An 18,853-nucleotide genomic window follows, 5' to 3' on the forward strand; every position below is an offset into this window, starting at 1 on the left:
TTAACACCATAAACTTATTTATAATGATGTATTGACTTTCTAAACTTGTTTAAAGTGATATACATTATAATTTATCCAAATCCTCTCTTGCTCTACCACATAGACTTAGGAGGGTTAATCGTATTACTTTAAGTAAATTCATTAAACTAACAAAACACTTCGTAAATTCAAGAGGTCGATCAATTCCTTGTATGTTAAACCTTTTTTTTTAATTCTTTTTGTCACATTATACATGTATCTTTGATTTGTTATTAATGAATAATAACAAAATGCATAGGTGAAGTGAAAATAACGAGAATCATAAAGACAACGTTTAAACTCTCAATTACAAAGAATTCTCTTAATTGACGATATAATTATCTCATAATAAAATAAGAGCCTCAAAATGCTTTATATATATATATATATATATATATAACAATTCTTGTACTGTTTATACAAAACCGTTAACGAAAGAAACGAACTCCGATCCTTTCATATAAAATTTTCAGGCAAGTAATATCTATATTCAAATATGTTAATTGTAAGTTCCACACTCAAACATGTGTTTTTTCATTTGATGACATTACCAGGATGGAACTACAGGGGTCACGAAGAGTCCGTCTGCTCCTGAATCCGTGAAGAAAATAACAAAAACTACTTTTACTAGGGAATTTCCGTTGCTGAACTATAAAATGCAGTCCGTAGATTTTGAGACAAATTTGACATCAGAGAGGAAATTGACGACGGAGTTCCGTCGCTGATTCTTAATCTGCCCAAAATATATGTTTTCTTTGCTAAGTTTTTGTCCAGTATTTGGTTATGTTTACGCCACTGATTACCATCATGATGCAGCTGAATATATATATTTGATCAGTTCCTTGGACCTTAACAAATCAAAATATACACAAAGTATAAACACAACAATATAATATACTCATTAATATAAGTTAAAACAAATATATGAACTTTGTGTGAGTGACCATCAGAAGACATCATAGATTCATATGGATATACATACATACAGACATTGCACCCAGTAAAATAGAATGGTTATGTGAATGAATGAATCAAAGCAGAACTTACAGGAATAGAAGTATCATATGTTCCACCATTTTCGTTTCTCCATTTGTTTAGCAAGTTCTTTTGCCATTGATGCAAAGTCTTGAGCCCCGCTTTGCAGCTCTTCAGTACGGTCGCTAAGCCTCTGGTGTGAACAAAGAAAAGGAAACCGCTAAAGTTAAATAACTTGATTGAAAGATTTTATCAAATTCACAGATGTACATGTAAAGCAAATCAAGATGATGAAGATTCTGGTGGTGGTGATTTCATTCAGCTGTTGTTGTTTACTCTTTATATTTGTCATTGTTGTTGTTGGGTAGCCCGGTAGATATTAGCTGATTTTTCTCGCTGATTTTTCTCGCAAAAAGCTTCGAGAAAATATACTAAAAAAAAAATCTACTTGGCCTGGCCCTCAACTCACTAATTTCATTCATTTGTAAACCGGCCTCTTTGGTTCAACTTTTGCTATTGCTGGTACATTTTAACTAATTTTCCTTTCAAAATAGCTGTAAGCAATGGTTTCTCAATCCTAAGCAAACACTTTATATCTACCATTCGGAGTAACAACAAAAAGAGGACCAAATGGCAACAAAATGATACCTAATCTTCAGCGAGCTGAGCAATTGCCATCATATAAAATCGTGAAATCAAGTCGTGTCAGCGACATAAATTCTAAGTCCTTCATTATACCTCATTAAGAAATTGAACAAAGAGTAACTGTAGTTGATTTAATTTCCAAAGAATTCGATTTTTTATTTAAACAAAAGGGTAAATTACACCCATGGCCCCTCAACTTTAGTCTTTCTTTATGGCCCCTGAACTTCAAAACCGAACATAACTGCCCTGAACTTTGCTCTTTACCAACAAAAAGTCTTCTAACCTTTGAGCATCCAATAGCAACTAACTCTCCATTGTAGTTTTGATAGAAGTGATATTCTAAGAAACTTTAATTATTGAAATTTTTTATTTTGAGGTCATTTAGGTGTTGTTTGGTGAGAGATAAAAGTGGCTGCTTAGAGAGAGAGAGCGCTCAAAAGCTCGTGATTTTGGAAAATTGAAAACGTGGTTCCATGGGAAATGTGGTTTTAAAAACTTTAATTTTTGAACTTTTCCATTTTAAGATCATCAGCGGTCATTGTAAGGTCGTTTACTTTCATAAGGGACTTTCATGTTAGTAAAGGGCAAAGTTGAGGGACAAAATCCGGTTTTGAAATTAGGGCCCATAAAGAAAGTAAGGTCAAAGTTGAGGGCCCATTCACCCGTAAACAATATGATTCAATCATGTCTAGATCACAATCATTATCAAGGTGGAACCCTAATCAAACATTTCATGGATATCATCATATCAGGTTTAGGGGTAATGTGGGTTGAGACCATAAACAGATAATTCCAAAAAAATATCGTACATGTAAATTTGTCTGCCAAAATTTTGACGTAACAAAACAGTAGCATTATTTCAAAATGCACGAGTTTCATAATCCACAAATGAAAAAGTTTTCCAGAAAATATACTAAAAGAAACCAAAAGAAAGCATACCGAGAGTTTTTCCCCTCGTTCCGCAAGCTTCTCCTTTGCACGTGCAGCTGCAGCAGCAGGATCCTGGTACAGCAGACCACCATGTCAGAAATATATAAGCCCAGAAATGTACTGCATTTATTATCATTCATTCATATTATATTTTACCTCCTTCCTGTATTTTGCCTTAATTTCTTCAGCTGTTCTAGGTTTAGGTGTTGCATCAGAACTTCCGCCCTCAAATAATCTTTCCCTTTCCCTTCCTTTATCTGGAGAGAATTACCAAGGTCATTTAAGCACATTCAGATTTAACAGAACTTGTGGAAAACAAGGAGTATTTTGAAAACCTTTCATGTCTTTCTGAACCGTCGTCCCTGGTAGAGGTGAAATAATGAGAGGTTCATCAATATGAAGGTCATCTGCAACAAACACGCCAGTAAGAAGAAAATAAAAACTAAAAAGATGGCAACAAAAGAAGATGGTCGAGAACAGGAGATAAAGGGTCAATCAAGCTCTTCAACTTGCCACACAAGATGAGCTTGCCCAAAATGAACTATGGGTATCAATTTAGTCCTACTTGGCCTTTTTTATTTGTCAAATCAGTCCAAAATGACATATTAACATTAGAAATTGACACGTGTACAAAGAACTCGAACCATATGCTGATTCATGTCACTTTTGGACTAAGTTAACAAAAAATGTCACGCTGTAGACTGAATTGATATCCAAATTTCATTTTGGGCAAAGTGATTTTAGAGCCAAATCAAGAGCTAAACTGCACCTTTATCCTGAAAACAGGAGATAGATAACCTATATTTAGCTCCAAAACATTTTCGCTATTTGGGGTGTCTGGAGAAGGTTTCAAGTATGGGGGGTTGGAAAACACGCTTTCTAAATGTGGGTATTTATTGTTGGAAACATCAGGAATATCCACACTTTGCTCCACCTGACCCTTGTGGAGGCCCTTCATGAAACCACCTAAAATCCCAGAGACAGCACCCTGTTGCCATACAGACCAAGAAAAATTTAGACTCGCTTCACAAGAAAGAAATAAAGAGATGAAAGCCCAAAATATTTACTTCAACCTGTGTCTTCCTCTCAGCAGGAGACAAAATGATAGTGGCATCTGCAGCAGCTGCAAGGACTTTGTCGTGAAGGCAAGGCAACGAGTCTGGATTCCTAGTATTAGCAAAGAATTCTATTAGAAGCATTCTCTTTTACATAGTTAACTCCCAGGATTATATTTTGACTAGAAAGACAGCATACTGACCTGAAGTTATCATCGTAGGCCATAAGAGAAACAGAAGCAAATTCACAGGCATTTACCTATAATACAACATTTCAGCCAATAAGTTTAGCTTATTTCATTACAGGCTGGTATTATCAATTTTCCTTATGCTTTCATATGGATATAGTTAAGACTAGAGACTGGGTTTAGCAATACAAAAAAACATGGTAAGTCAACGGGGACAACTATGCATATATAGCACCAATATGTAGAAATGGATATCAGTACCAACCAAAACTCAAAAATACAAAAATGCAATTAAATATTAACAGCCCCTGACATGCTTTAGAGACAAGAAAATACATGTTTTCCAAGAGATTCCGAGACATAATTAAACAAGCATAAAGTTATCCCATTTACATCATCCATCATGAGCCATTTGAATTATCTTGAGAGCTTACATGTTTATCATATGGTCATTAACGTTTAAGTTTTATTACTACTTATAAATATAACAACCTTGAACCCTGTATGAACAGGCCCATTTCAAAGATGAAAGAAGAAAAGACGGACCAGCATAATCTCTGCAGCATCACATGAACATATTGTCCTTTCCATGTTAGTCTTAAAGTTCCATCTCAAAATTGACATTAGAGAGGTTTCTCCCACCACTTCAAAATTTGACAAAGACCTGCAAAATACTATTTCAGTTCCACCAAAAAACGGTTGCTTAAGATTTTAATGTACTACCAGCAAGAATAATTTAAATGAATCACTGCCTATAATAGGCAAGACATAAGCTAATAACCACTTTACCTTATTTCAATTAGTCCAGTCTGATACAGGACAATAAGCCCACACTCTTTATTGTCCTTCTTGAAGGTAGCACTCCAACAACATTGTTTCAAAAGATTGACTTTTTGAATAGGATTTCTATCGCCCTAAAATAAGAAATTTTCCCTCACTTGGAATAGGAGATAAATAAATGATCAAACTTCCAAGTTCATAAGACAAAATTACCTCTTTCAAAGACTTAAAGGAGTACAAGTGCAATGCATCCTCACAACAGAGCAGAAGAAGCAAATTCTCTGCTCTCTGCCTGGGGTAGGTGGTCTGAGCAGAGATTTCAGAGTCAACTTTAGGTGGAGTATTTCCCGACGAGTCAGTGACACCTTGGTGAGGTACGCTTTTAGTTTCATTCTTTTTAGTAGTTTCAGATGAGTGATTTGACACTTCAAAAATTGAGTTCTCAACTTCTGCATAGAATGAGTTTCTAAGAAAACCATACTGCTTAAAGACAGCAAAGAAAATATTCTCTAGCTGCTGAACTTACTCACCTATGAGATGCACAGAAACTACAGTCAACTCCTTTTGATGTTGTAATGATTGAGAGCAGACTACACTCCCAGTGCTATCATCTATAGAAAAAATATGTGCATCCTTAGTCATAATTAAAACTTCTGATTTTGGATGATCCACCTTGACTTTTGATTCAATGTCCTCTGGATTACTCCTTAAGCTGATACTATCTGATAATGATTTCAAAGCCATAAACTTGACAGGTGTGCCAGGATTTGAGAGGCTGTCTGTGACAAATAACACTGACAACGTACTTAAATCAAGCATTGCCACCTGAATATCAAGTTTATATGTCAGTTTTTTAATTCATTTTGTCAAGAATTCAGCAAACCAGATAATAATTGAACAAAACCTAAGGAAAAGTGAGTGAAAAGTATGCAGATGTTTCCTACCTTGCCACAATGAAATCCCACAGCAAGTCTGGTTCCAAAGTTTGCAAATTTTAATGTGCTTATAGGAGATGTGAAGAAAGAAAAAATAGCAGTGCACTGAGGTCCATCTCCTTGGTGCAAAGTGTGGACTGCAGAGTTAACAGCTTGTGATTAATTCTGGAAAAGCAAAATTGTCATGATGATTGGTGAACATATCATGAGAGACCTAATAATTGTCACTAACAAAGAAAACCAAGGTAAAACAACTTTTCTAGCATAAGTAGAAATTGAAGTATTTTAGTTGTTATTATACCAACTTCTTGTCTTGGAAAATAGCAAATATCCTCAAAATCATGTGCTCAACCACAATCCCTGCTGAGATGTGATAGAGAATTACAGAATAAGGGGCAGGCCTAAGATAATTCTGATAATGGACCTAGAGTCTTGAGGGTATACATAAGGCAAAATAAAGGAGAAAGGAGAGTAGGAAAAACACAGCTTGATGGAGTTGTTAGGCAGTTTTTCCCATTAGGAGACAGGGGGTATTGTTGAGGTAGTACATATAGCTGGTTATTTAGTACTAGAGAGAGTAATTTTGTATTCGCTTTATGTTAGGCTCTGCATCTCCTTAGAAGAAAGGGAATTCAAGTAATTCCTGGTGGGTCTGGAAAGCATTTCAGATCCAATTTTTATCTTTGTTTTACTTTGTTTGTATTGGGTTGTTTGTTTCCAGAGTTGCCTTGCTCACTTTGAGGGGGCTTAAACCAATAGAATCATTGTTCCTATCATTTGAGTTCTTGTTTGGTTTCCTTTCTATTATTTTACAGCACATAGTTTGTTGGAAGATCAGCCTACCAGTTCACAAAAAAAAAAACTTGAAAAGCAGAAATATAAAAAGGAAAACCCACACAGGCACGTGCTCCCCTTAAACATTCAGAATCAAACCACCAGAACTATCTTAGCAAAAACCAACACCTAAATTGCCAAAAACTTTTCATGTTTTTCCTTTGTTGGGGCACAGAGTGGCAATGGCAACTTTTTCTATAGTTTCGTATTAACTAAGCCATATGATGGATCTGACAAGTGAAAAGAAAACAGGTAAAGAGGTTTTGATCCTTTTTAACACAAGGAACTCTTCCCGGTAGAGATACTCGTAAAACAACTCAAGGACTTCTTGCTTCCACAAGCTATGAATTCTCCCTGATATTATGGTAAAAGAGCTTGTCAGCTGACTGTATTCTTCTAAGGCAGCTTCAAGTGCACTGAATGGTTGTCGTAGATAACTGGATAATATCATTGTTTTAAGGTTTGTGACTATAATATCGCAGACCATAAAGTGATTTTCAATGTCGCTGTTGTATGTGATGGGTCCCAGAAATTCAATGTTATATTCCCTATCCACGGATCTTGTCACAGGGCGATTAACTAAAAAGTCTAGCTGTAATTGCTTCCTTTTCTCCTTGTTATTATTTCTTGATTGGCTTATCTTGGATAACTCTCAACTCTTTAAAGGGAGACTGAAACCTTGGGCCATGTTAAGAGAGAGCTCCAATCTCTACAACAACAATAAAATCCAACACATATTCTGCTTATCCTTTGATTGCTTGTATTGTCCTTTAAATAGAACAAGTGCATTACAAAATAGGAATTAAACCTAAATAAGAATCTTAATAAAATAATTAACTAATCAATCTTGTAATTAACTAAACCAATGTGGAAATAAGAGATAACTAATAAATGAAGTGGACCCTACTTGGCCTCTAATTAACGCATCTAGCCATGTCTCCTATAGAAATAAAACTACTAACATAGGAGACATAGCTAGATGCGCTAATTAGGGACCAAGTAGGGTCCACTTCATTTATTAGTTATCTCTTATTTCTACATTAGTTTTTTTTTGTTTTTTTTTGAAAGAGATTATTTCTACATTAGTTACTTACAAGATTAATTAGTTAATTATTTTATTAAGATTCTTATTTAGGTTTACTTCCTATTTTGTAATGCACTTGTTCTATAAGGACAATACAAGCAATAAAATGATATGTAGAATTTGTGTTGAATTTTATTGTTGTTCTAGAGATTGGAGCTCTCTCCTAATGAGCTCCAAGGTTTCAGTCTCCCTTTAACGAGCTGAGAATTATTCAAGATAGGTCAATCAAGAAATAGTAAGGAGAAAAGGAAGAATTAGAGCTAGACTTTTCCGTTAATCGCCCTGTGTCAAGATCCGTGGCTTGGGAACATAACGTTCAACAGTCACTTATACACAAAGAGAGTACTCCAGCAACCTGGTATCTGAACTTGGTAAGCAAGCTCCTTCATTGTTAATTTAACTAGTTAGAGCTCTCTAGTTCAAAAAAAAACAAAAAAACTATGTAGAGCTCTCTGGACAAGAGTATTAAATCTTCTCAAGTATCCAAATTTCTTTTCCCCAACTGACTGCTGAAATTCCAACCTCTCAACTAGTAAATTTGGGAACAGAGATTCACATGAAATACAAAAAGAAATTCATTAGCAATATTTATAAAGTGATACCTTCTTTTTCAGTTTCTTTGACAAATGTCAAACTCATTTCAGTTTTACTTCCCACTAGCTTACACAGCCGAACCTACATAAACTCACAATGAAAAAGTACAATCACTACATGGTCAAATCTGGGTAATCACAAAACAAGGAACTCAGAAAAACATTCAACTCTTACCATACCAATTTCATTGCCGATAGCTAAACTTAAAGTGAATGAGCAAAATTCCAAAGCAGATACAGGTGCACCTGCATCAACAATATCAATACCTTTCACCTATTTATAATTTAAAAAAGAAAAAAAAAATCAGTTCTTGATTAATGTCATTGCAAAACAATAGAATTGCAGAGCTATCAAAACATGGAATTACAGAATTATATTAACACTAACCTCAGGTTCAATGACATATACAAGTGAAAAGGTTGGACATGTGGCATCCCATATTCTAACAGATCCATCTTGGTAACCTGCTATATATACTCTTTCAACCTCACAATTTTCTGCATCAAGGGGTTGGCACGGAATCCCACCAGTCAAAGGCCAATTCATAGTTCTTTGTGCATGTACCACCTGAACTTTCACAGATAAAATTTTCTATAAAAAAAAATAGATCGTAAATAAACAGCATTACTAAATATGTGGAAGTAGATGATAATCATTTTCAGTGCAACAAGCTAGGGTGACAATTCTTGTTGTTGTGTCGTGTCTATAGTTGACACGATCTGAACACGACATAATTAATGAATTACATGATTAGACATGATACAAACACAATGTGCATAATCATCATGTAACAATGACTGAATGACAAATTTGATGCTAAATACACATTTTACTTGTCAATTCATTTATTGACACAAAATACAAATATTTATGAAATAATAATAGTATATAAAATATTTTTATATCATTTTAATTTAGGTATAAAGTAATACTATGAATTATATTCTCATAGTTTTATTTTGAAATTTAGACAATCATAATTTATCTATATAGCCCATTAAAAAAAAGGGAAATTTTGTAGTATTTTGATAAATGGGTTATCTTATCAAAACGGCTTATACGAGTGAATCCATTTACGATCTGTTTAATTTATTATTGCATCATAAGTGGGTGAACCCGTTTACAACCTGAACCCCGTTATATCAAAACCCAGACCCCCATTGTGAGCGATACTGTCACAAATTGCCACCCCAACTACAAGCCAACACAGGGAAACCATTGGCTCATCGGTAAAGTGGTGCAGGAAAATGATTCTTGGGAAAGATGTATAGGACAATAAGGGAGGAAATTAAGCTTGGCAATCTCAAAAAGTTGCTCTGAAATTAATTTTCAGCTTTTTTCCTTAACAAAAGGCAAGAATGACACAACAAGTTGGAGAAACGTCTTATTTTCTTTTGAAGATGAAAACACATTGTTAGAGGTTTGAGCATCAGACACATTCGTGTTGCAGAGAAGCACCACCTTGGTAGTTCAATACAGAATAAAGCATTTCTTTCAGGACTATGAAAGGTGTTGTTCATTCTTATTCTTGACATGAGACATTTAAAGTTTTTAATTTTCCCAAACTTTTCCTTTTGAGCTACCCATTCTAATTGCAGACTTGTTAAAGGAAAAAGAACTAATTCAGACAGCTGAATCTATTCATGTCAATTATACACGTTAACTACAACTTACCTTAGAGAGTGCCTTTGAGAACTTCCCATCTTTATGCACCAAACCCAGCTTTCCCACAATCATGTACGGTTCAACAACTGGTATGAGCATAGGATATTGCATAGAAGAAACAAAATTTTGTTGTTTGTGCTGCTCAGACATTAAGGAGGCAAAGCAAGCATCATCATAAAAGTGTAGCTGTCCTGGGTTTGTCAGTACCAAAGCGCCTTTAGTGTTGCTCCCACAATGACTTGATAGTACAACCATATCAGCAAAAGAACCATTAAGAGTAAGATCTATACGCCCAGTGCTCTTAAGAGCTCCTAACCCCGAAGACCAATCAATGCTCAAAATCTGCAAAACAGCAACTAGATTTATGGGAAATGCTATCAAGGCTGAAAATATTGAAAAATAAAACAAAAAAATTGGTATGTTGTGGGATTTAAAACAAACTCATGTGAGGCTCAACATCTTGAAACAATAGAAGATTATGAACACGCATCATCAATATTGAACTGAATAAATACAAAATGGATACAGAGAACTGAATTTGTAATAAATTTTTGGTGACATGCAAATGCGTTAGAATGTGAGCTTAGTCCAGAAAAACCTTGTGTATCTTCTGAGTAAACAGTATTTTTTCATGATGCATGGCTGCCCTTCCTTCTATGTCAGGTGCAATTTCAGATAAACTACACTCTGCGGTGTTATTCCCTTATGGACGCTCAACCAAAGACTCATCTTAAGATTAAGATACCAAATGATAGGTGCCTTCTATAATTACTTTGTTTTTGACAAAGTACCATTACTTGGTGTGTTTTCATCATTGTATGATGGATTAGAAAATTAATCCAATGGTGAAAACACACAAAGTAAGGCTTACTTTGTTAAAAACAAAGTAAGCATAGCCTTTACCCCAAATGATATTGACATATGAAACTTATGATAGCAAAGGAACCTAATGTAAGTTGGAAAACCTACCGTTAGAACTTCTTCAGACCCAATTGCGTCTCCGCCATAGACAAAGAGTTGACCACCACAATCATTATGCGAACTGTCAGAAGACCAATGCAAAACAATAACAGGAAGTCTTCTTTCGTCCGTTGATAATTGCAACTTAACAACATCACTTGATGATTTTTCAGATTTCTCATCAGCAGCAGCAGTTGATAGGTTCCACAACATTATATCTCCATCAACATAACCAACAGCAAGAACTGATCCACTCATTGATGTCCAACACAGAGCGCTTATTTCTTTTTCTACATGTTCATATTCTGATATATTATCAGAAAGCCCATGGCCCATTCCTTTGTGAAAATCAGCCATGGTTTTAGTCTTCAATTGAAGATCTTTGTTGCCTTTAGTTAGAATGACTTTATCTTCAGTAACATCCCAGAGAACGATCAATCCATCATTGTATGCAATTAATAGCCTGAAAGAATGCATTCATTAAATCGCATCAAGAAGAACATAAACATTAAGAAAATTTCCCTAATCTGTATTATCAATTAAGATTTCACATTTTTAGGCACATCCGTTCATGAAAAAATACTTAAAATGAACACGCAGAGACACAAGCATAGAGAGAAATACACTCTAAGACATTCTTAAGACATGCACACGTGTGTATCCTAAATATCAATTTATAGAGCTTGTAGTCTATGTTTTTGGTATTTCAACATTTTTAATATAACATTACATACACATATATATATGCACACAGCTAGGGGACACTTTACCCTACAAGCAGCACACTTAGGTGCTGTAAGTTGACTTGGGCAGACTCTAGCAGACTCTAGATTTATTACACTCCCCCTCAAGCTGGAGCATAGATATTAATCATGCCCAGCTTGTTACATATATAGTTAACCCGATTTCCTGGTAACGCTTTGGTAAATACATCTGCCAATTGGCTCCCCGTTCTGACATGTTGAGTTGTGATTGTGCCATCTTCTAGCTTTTCTCGAGTAAAGTGGCAGTCGACTTCTATGTGTTTTGTCCTTTCATTGAATACAGGATTGTTGGCGATATAGATCTGCTTCATTGTCACACCATAACTTCATAGGTTTTGTCTGACCAAACCCAATCTCACCAAGAAGATTGCGTAGCCACACAAGTTCACATGTAGTTTGTGCCATGGCCCTGTATTCAGATTCTGCACTCGATCTGGATACCACACTCTACTTTTTACTTTTCCAGGATACAAGATTGCCTCCGACAAATACACAGTAACCCGTAGTAGAACGTCTATCTGTAATATCTCCTGCATAATCTGCATCTGTAAAACCTTCTACAGTGTGGTGACCATGATTTTGATACAGTAAACCATGCCCCGGAGTCCCTTTTAGATATCTCAGAATATGACTGACAGCATCCCAATGTGAAGTTCTAGGAGATGACATGAATTGGCTTACAACACTCACTGCGAAGGAAATATCAGGACGAGTGATTGTAAGATAGTTCAATTTTCCAACGATCCGTCTATACTTTTCAGGATTCGAAAGTAAATCTCCATCGTCAGTCTTCAACTTCCCATTTGGTATCATAGGTGCATCACACGTCTTTGCCTCAATCAATCCAGCATCATTTAATACATCTAGGCAATATTTTCTCTGGGTGAGATAAATCCCTTTACGGCTCCGAAAAACTTCAATACCCAAGAAATATTTCAATTGTCCTAGGTCCTTTGTCTGAAAACAAGTGCCAAGAAATTCTTTCAGTTTCGTAATGCCAGTCTCATCATTCCCAGTAATTATAATATCATCAACATACACTACCAGTAAAATGCACCCAGAACTAGATGATGAGTAGAACACAGAATGATCATAGGCACTCCGATGAAGACCAAATTCTTGTACGGCAGCACTGAATCGTCCAAACCAGGCACGAGGAGACTGCTTCAAACCATACAAGGACCTTCGTAACTTGCAAACTTTCCCGGACTCCCCCTGAGCAACAAACCCAGGTGGTTGCTCCATATAAACTTCCTCGCGTAAATCACCATTCAAAAATGCATTCTTGACATCAAGTTGATAAAGTGGCCAGTTGTACGTAGCAGCCAAAGAAACAAACAAACGGATGGAGGAGAGTTTAGCAACAGGGGAAAATGTCTCTAAATAGTCGATGCCATAAGTCTGAGCATAACCTTTTGCAACCAAGCGAGCTTTCAAACGAGCAACAGAACCATCGGGGTTGAATTTGACAGTGAACACCCATTTGCAACCAATAGCACGCTTCTGAGATGGAAGAGACACAAGATCCCAAGGGCATGGATTTCTTCTTTCATTGCTTGAAGCCAGCCAGGATGAGTCAGTGCTTCAGAGAGAGAGGAAGGAACAGCAACAGAATCTAAAGAGGCTACAAAAGACTTGGAGGAGGGTGATAACGCATCATAACATACAAATGAAGAAATTGGGTAAGTGCATTGGCGGGTACCTTTGCGGAGAGCGATAGGAAGTTCAAGACTAGGATCTGAAGATGGGGAAGGATCTGGAGACGGAGCAGGAGGGGGAACACTGGCAACTAGATCAGGCGGAGCTGTAACACTTGAGAGATGCGTGCGTCGAGAATAAACGTGACGGATAATCGGGCGGGAAGGAGCAGAAACCACTTGCTCACTCACAGTGTAAACAAGATAATCATCATCAACAGGACTTGACACATTAACAGAGGGAATGGATTCACGACTAAAGAAAGAAGTGCTTTCAAAAAACGTAACATCAGCACACACCAAATAACGACCCAAAGAAGGAGAGTAGCAACGATACCCTTTTTTAGTCCGAGAATAACCTACAAAGATACACTTGAGTGATTTGGGATCAAGTTTGGAGACTTGTGGTCGCATGTCTTGAACAAAACAAGTACACCCAAAGACACGTGGGGCGAGTGGAAATAGAGAGGATGAGGGAAAAAGAAGGGAGTATGGAATCTGACCGTTGAGGACTGAAGAGGGCATACGGTTGATGAGAAAACAGGCAGTGGACACCACATCTGTCCAAAAAACTTTAGGAACCTGCATATGAAACAACAGTGCACGAGCAACTTCTAATAAGTGCCGGTTCTTACGTTCAGCAACGCCATTTTGCTGAGGGGTAACGATGCAAGAAGTCTGATGAATAATACCGTGTTGAGAAAGATATGACTGGAATGTATTAGATACATATTCTTTAGCATTGTCACTTCGCAAAATACAAATAGATTTGTTAAATTGTGTGCGAATCTCAGCACGAAAGTTACAAAAGATAGTAAATAATTCTGAACGACATTTCATTGGATAAAGCCAAGTAACACGAGAATAATCATCAACAAAGGTGACAAAATAACGGAAACCAAGTTTGGACACAACAGGACACGGACCCCATACATCAGTATGCACCAAATAAAAGGGAGACTCGACACGTTTATTGATTCGCGGAGGATACGAAACTCTATGATGCTTAGCAAACTGACAAGCTTCACATTCTAGAGTAGAATCACGCGAAAGACTAGGACATAATTTTAGCAAAACTGGTAAAGACGGATGACCAAATTGACAATGAAGTTGTAAAAGAGACGCGCTAGTGCAGGCAATGGATCTTGGCACCTGCTGATAAGTTCAATCAAGGACATACAATCCATTCACCAGGTTCCCTCTACCAATAATTTGTTTCGTCCCAAGATCCTGAAATAGACAATGGGTAGGATAAAAAACAACACAACAGTTAAGAGTCTTGGTAAGTTGGCTGACAGATAATAAGTTTAGAGGAAAACGGGGTAAACATAAAACAGATGATAAAGGAAGAGTAGATGTTGGGTTAGTTGTTCCTTGTCCAATTATAGAAGCACTTGAGCCATTAGCTAACATAACAGATGGAAAATTGGTCCCATGTTGGAAAGAAGAAAGGATACCTGTGTTGCCGGTCATATGGTCTGTAGCACCAGAGTCAATAACCCAACTACCAGAGGAGGTGGATAAACATGCAGCATGATTACCTGTATCAGCTAGAGCGGAGGTGAAGGTTGATGGTTGTGCTGCACCATAAGTTGCAGAAAGCTGCTGAAACCGAGCATACTCATCTGCAGAAATGGTGACAAAGGAAGGGGTTGGTACGATGCCACCGTGAGTTGCAGTATTTGCAGACCTCCTAGGAGCATTCTGTCCCGAGTATTGAGGCGGTTTACCATGTAATTTCCAGCAATTTTTCTTAACATGACCTTCTCCCCCACAGTGATAACAAGTACGAGGGGAGCGACGGTTGCCACTAGGAAGAATACTGTCTCCACTTCTGCAACCTGGACCAGCATTACTTACCAAGACGATTGTGTCAGAAGACAATGTACCAGAAACTGTGACGCCATCCTTACAGACGTAATCTTGGCCCCCGATTAATTTTCTATCCCTAATTTTGGAGGACCCTAACGTAAATGCAGTCACAATTTCCTTTTCAATTCCTCCTGCCATCAAACTAGATGAAAAGATATATATTTTCTTCTTTTTTTTTTTTTTTTTTTTGAAAGAAATTTGTTTCTTTTTTTTTTTCTTTCTTTCACTGTTTTTTTTTTAACAATAACAGCAGTACTAATAACTTTAAAACTGGAGCAGTAGAGAAACCCTAAAAACTAAAGTTACGCAACACAGATTTGAAGAATAGAAGGGGGCAGATTCAGATAACTTCCCTGACACAGGCGAGCACCAGGAATGGCCGGACTTCATATTCCGACGCTGGAGAAGTAGATCGGAACGGAGGAGGAGGTGCCACGCGCTTCCACGCGTGATGATTGCTGTGAACGAGGGCGGAGGCGCGTGAGGCCCACGCGCTGGTCAGATGGTGGCCGGAATTTGCAGGAGCGCCGATCGGAGGAGGAGAGGAGGAATGGGATGGGTGGTGAGATAAACTGATGTACCAGAAAATATAACCAAGAGACCCAAGCTCTTCACTAATACTAACCCTGGGAAAACTACCCAAAACAAAATTTTCACAACCCTGGGAAATACTACCCAGAAAACAAACAAGCAAATTTCCACAGAACCTTAGGGCTCTGATACCATGTAGTCTATGTTTTTGGTATTTCAACATTTTTAATATAACATTACATACACATATATATATGCACACAGCTAGGGGACACTTTACCCTACAAGCAGCACACTTAGGTGATGTAAGTTGACTTGGGCAGACTCTAGCAGACTCTACATTTATTACAGAGCTCAATGACATTTGCTTAGATAATGGCACGGATTATCAGACTTGACCATGTGTCCAAACTCACATGTTGACCCAGAGGAAGAATACAGTCCTTAAATGCAGTAATTTATAATATGAGATAGGTGAAAGTTAGTAGCCAATAACGTAAGCAACACAAAGGTATCAAGAATTAATACATTCATAATAGACGTGACAACATTCAAGAAAATATATTCTAACCTATTTCCTTGAGATGAAGGTTGAGGGAGAAGTCCAACAACAGAGTGATTGTCGGCAGAATCTGTCCCAGATGCTTCTGTAAAATTAAGCACACATTAGGAATGTAACTAATACACAACAGCAGAAAAATAAATGAATTTTAAACATACTACGACAAGCACAATTGTAAATGCCAATGTGAACACGAATTATGGCAAAAATCCACATCATGCCTCATTGTACACATATCATAACTGATTATGCCACTTTTTGAATCCTACACCAGAAAGTAACTAATTCCAAAATTGATACTCAAGTGAGGTCAAAATAAAATTTAATGAGAAAAGCTCTATGGGTATACATAAAACACAAAAATCAAACAGTTACCTGATATTGCATCTGTTGGGACATAGTATGGAAGTTGAATGAGTTTTGCGCCTTCCAAATCATACTTTAACACATACACCATCCCAAACTCATCCCCGACATACCTATGATGATAACACAAAAAATAACAAATTTAACTACTGAACTGTACTAAAATTCTAGATGTATTTTATATATATTGGTTTCATTGTCATATTTTATTCCTAAGTATTATACATGTAACTTGAGCCACAAATGACTGAGAATGCAGTTATATTGGATTCCCATCGTAAAACGGAAGTTAGTTGCCTTTGCTCCAAATCCCAAACCTGTAACATCAACAGACCAATTAAAATATCAATCACATACACCAGTGAGGATTATGAGAAACATTATTAAGAGATTCAAAATAAGGAGAAGCCTACAAAATTTATGCACTTGCTAAAGACATGAGATTAAGACATGAAAACTGATACCTGAATCTCATTTTCAGAAGTGATACTGACTAGAAAACCTTGGTTTATTAGGAACTGTAGAAGAAACAAAAAAGAACTCAATATATGTATCTGATATGTGCCAAATTAAGAACATAAACTATCAAGAAGCTTTGCTTATACATATTCAAATTATTCCATCACTCAAAATAAGCACGTAGTGTCTAACAAGAGTCAATATCAGAAAATTCATCATCCAAACAAATAAATCACAGCCCGTTGTCAGGTTTAAATAACCAAGTTACAAAGTTTTGGCTAAATTATCAGTATGTACAAGGAAGTAGATGGAGAAAGACGGCTCAGTGAGTAAAAGAAAACAAAGAAAATAGATGGTGCATGAGTAATCATTTACTTACAGACATGTCCAATTGGTGCTTTTAAACAAAATGCAGCATATGCATTACATAGCACAATATTGCTAAAGAAAACAGCATGGTGTAGGAGGGAAAAGAAGGGATTAGAAGAAGAAAAACAACTACTTTATGCATTTCAATTCACAAACCTCCAAGTTCTTAAAAGACAACTGCTTAGGAGAAACAATAAGCCCTTCAACATTATCACCACCGATCACTTTTATCCTACCATCCCTGCAGCAAGCATGTAGGAAATTTAATTTGACTACAAAACAAAAACACCTAAAAAAAACTCAAATTGATGAGTTATTTCGTGCACTCTTTTGCTAAAGCATTGCTATTTACTTTTCATTTAACCTTCTTCTTGCACTTGTATTCTCAAAGTAGACAATGTTAGTTTACACACAATGGAAGTGATTCATTCTTCCACGATCCTCAGATTTCAACAACTGAACTATCCAGCACTCGCAATCCATATCATAATTTAGCTAGCTAAGATTTAAAATTTAAGGAATAAAAACTGTTCAAGACAAGAGCACAACAAAAATGCATTTGACTCACATCGTTCCAACAGCCAAGAGGCTTTGGATGGGATCAAAAGCCAAAATGGAGGCAGAAGAAGGTATTCCATAGTGAACATCAACCCGTGGATTTATGTCTTTAGGTCTTAAAATTCCCTTTGCGTCATTTTCCTCCCCTACCTTGAATTAGAAATTCAAAAAACAAAAACACTTTAACATGAATTGAATTGAAATGATATTAGATGCCACTGAAACTGAGAAAAAGTTTAACGAGTAGCACCTTAGCAGATGGAGACGGGGGTTGCTGTGTGTTCTTTTGGAAGAACTTAGAGAGCATGGTGAATCGAAGAGCAGGTAGGTCCTTTTGCAGCTTCTTCTTCTTGTTGTTGTTCGATTTTGAATTTGAATTGAATATTAAGCAACTCGGAGATGAAGATGCAGATGATCAAAATGTTTTGGGTTTCGATGAAGATGGACGGTGATGCGATATGGAGGAATTTTTGCCGTCTGGCTATTGAAGAAAGATGAGACCCACTAGTGGGACCCGGTCTACCACTTTATTAATCTCTTTTTGTGCATTAAAATGCTAAATTAATGTTAATTAAATACTAGTTTGAATTTGATGAAAGAAAACTATTTTCCTATCCTTTCAAAAAACAAAAAAAAAAAAATATATATATATATATATATATATATTTTCCTACAATATGCTAAAAAAGTTTACATTATTTGATCATAATTTAACTCTAACATTTCAAGCGAAGCGGAAACTAAACGTAGATTTAGTCCTAACGCATGAAGTGGAGATTAAACGTTTGTTTTATCTGCTGTTTGCTATTGGAAAATGCTGATTTTCCAAAAAAATATGGATTCTCCCTGCTTTTGTAAAAAGCTACTTTTCAAGAGTAAAAGACAAGAAGGAAGTCACAAACCAAACACCTAAAACCCTCATTTTTGAAGTAAAAATGCAAACATGAGCATGAAAAGTAGCTACCAAACACCCCATTAATCCTAACGTTTTCAAGCAATGTCAATTTTAGCT

General features: G+C 36.5%; 1 protein-coding gene across 5 annotated transcripts; it reads right to left on the reverse strand.

Annotated features, from left to right (window-relative positions):
- Positions 1-393: 393 nt before the first annotated feature.
- On the reverse strand, positions 394-18,314 carry LOC136225456 (uncharacterized). Of its 5 annotated transcripts, none has more exons than XM_066013458.1 (25): positions 18,092-18,314; positions 17,852-17,991; positions 17,440-17,524; positions 16,920-16,973; positions 16,681-16,772; positions 16,465-16,568; positions 16,099-16,174; positions 10,673-11,126; positions 9,713-10,045; positions 8,426-8,629; positions 8,213-8,311; positions 8,047-8,119; positions 5,536-5,663; positions 5,122-5,416; positions 4,805-5,040; positions 4,601-4,725; positions 4,358-4,475; positions 3,827-3,882; positions 3,636-3,735; positions 3,367-3,556; positions 2,904-2,975; positions 2,725-2,825; positions 2,578-2,640; positions 1,066-1,186; positions 394-834 (listed from the first exon to the last, which is right to left on the reverse strand). In XM_066013458.1, the coding sequence occupies exons 1-24, from the start codon at positions 18,146-18,148 to the stop codon at positions 1,079-1,081; spliced, it is 3,363 nt and encodes a 1,120-aa protein (XP_065869530.1). In that variant the 5' UTR covers positions 18,149-18,314; the 3' UTR covers positions 394-834; positions 1,066-1,078. The 5 variants fall into 5 exon arrangements, with proteins under 5 accessions (XP_065869530.1, XP_065869529.1, XP_065869532.1 ...); XM_066013457.1 differs by having other exon boundaries at positions 394-866; XM_066013460.1 differs by having other exon boundaries at positions 394-866; positions 8,426-8,605; positions 18,092-18,313.
- Between the last annotated feature and the right edge of the window lie 539 nt (positions 18,315-18,853).

This window comes from Euphorbia lathyris, chromosome 4 (genome assembly GCF_963576675.1).
Source record: "Euphorbia lathyris chromosome 4, ddEupLath1.1, whole genome shotgun sequence".
Taxonomy (NCBI): Eukaryota; Viridiplantae; Streptophyta; class Magnoliopsida; order Malpighiales; family Euphorbiaceae; genus Euphorbia; species Euphorbia lathyris.

Bases quoted from the DNA above. Each gene is read 5' to 3' on its own strand.
- LOC136225456 (XM_066013458.1), bottom strand. From the start codon at position 18,148: ATGCTCTCTAAGTTCTTCCAAAAGAACACACAGCAACCCCCGTCTCCA. The intron at 16,773-16,919 runs GTATCAGTTTTC...TTGATGTTACAG, and splicing joins CTTCTGAAAATGAGATTCAG to GTTTGGGATTTGGAGCAAAG. The intron at 4,726-4,804 runs GTAATTTTGTCT...TTCTTATTTTAG, and splicing joins CCTTTAAGTCTTTGAAAGAG to GGCGATAGAAATCCTATTCA.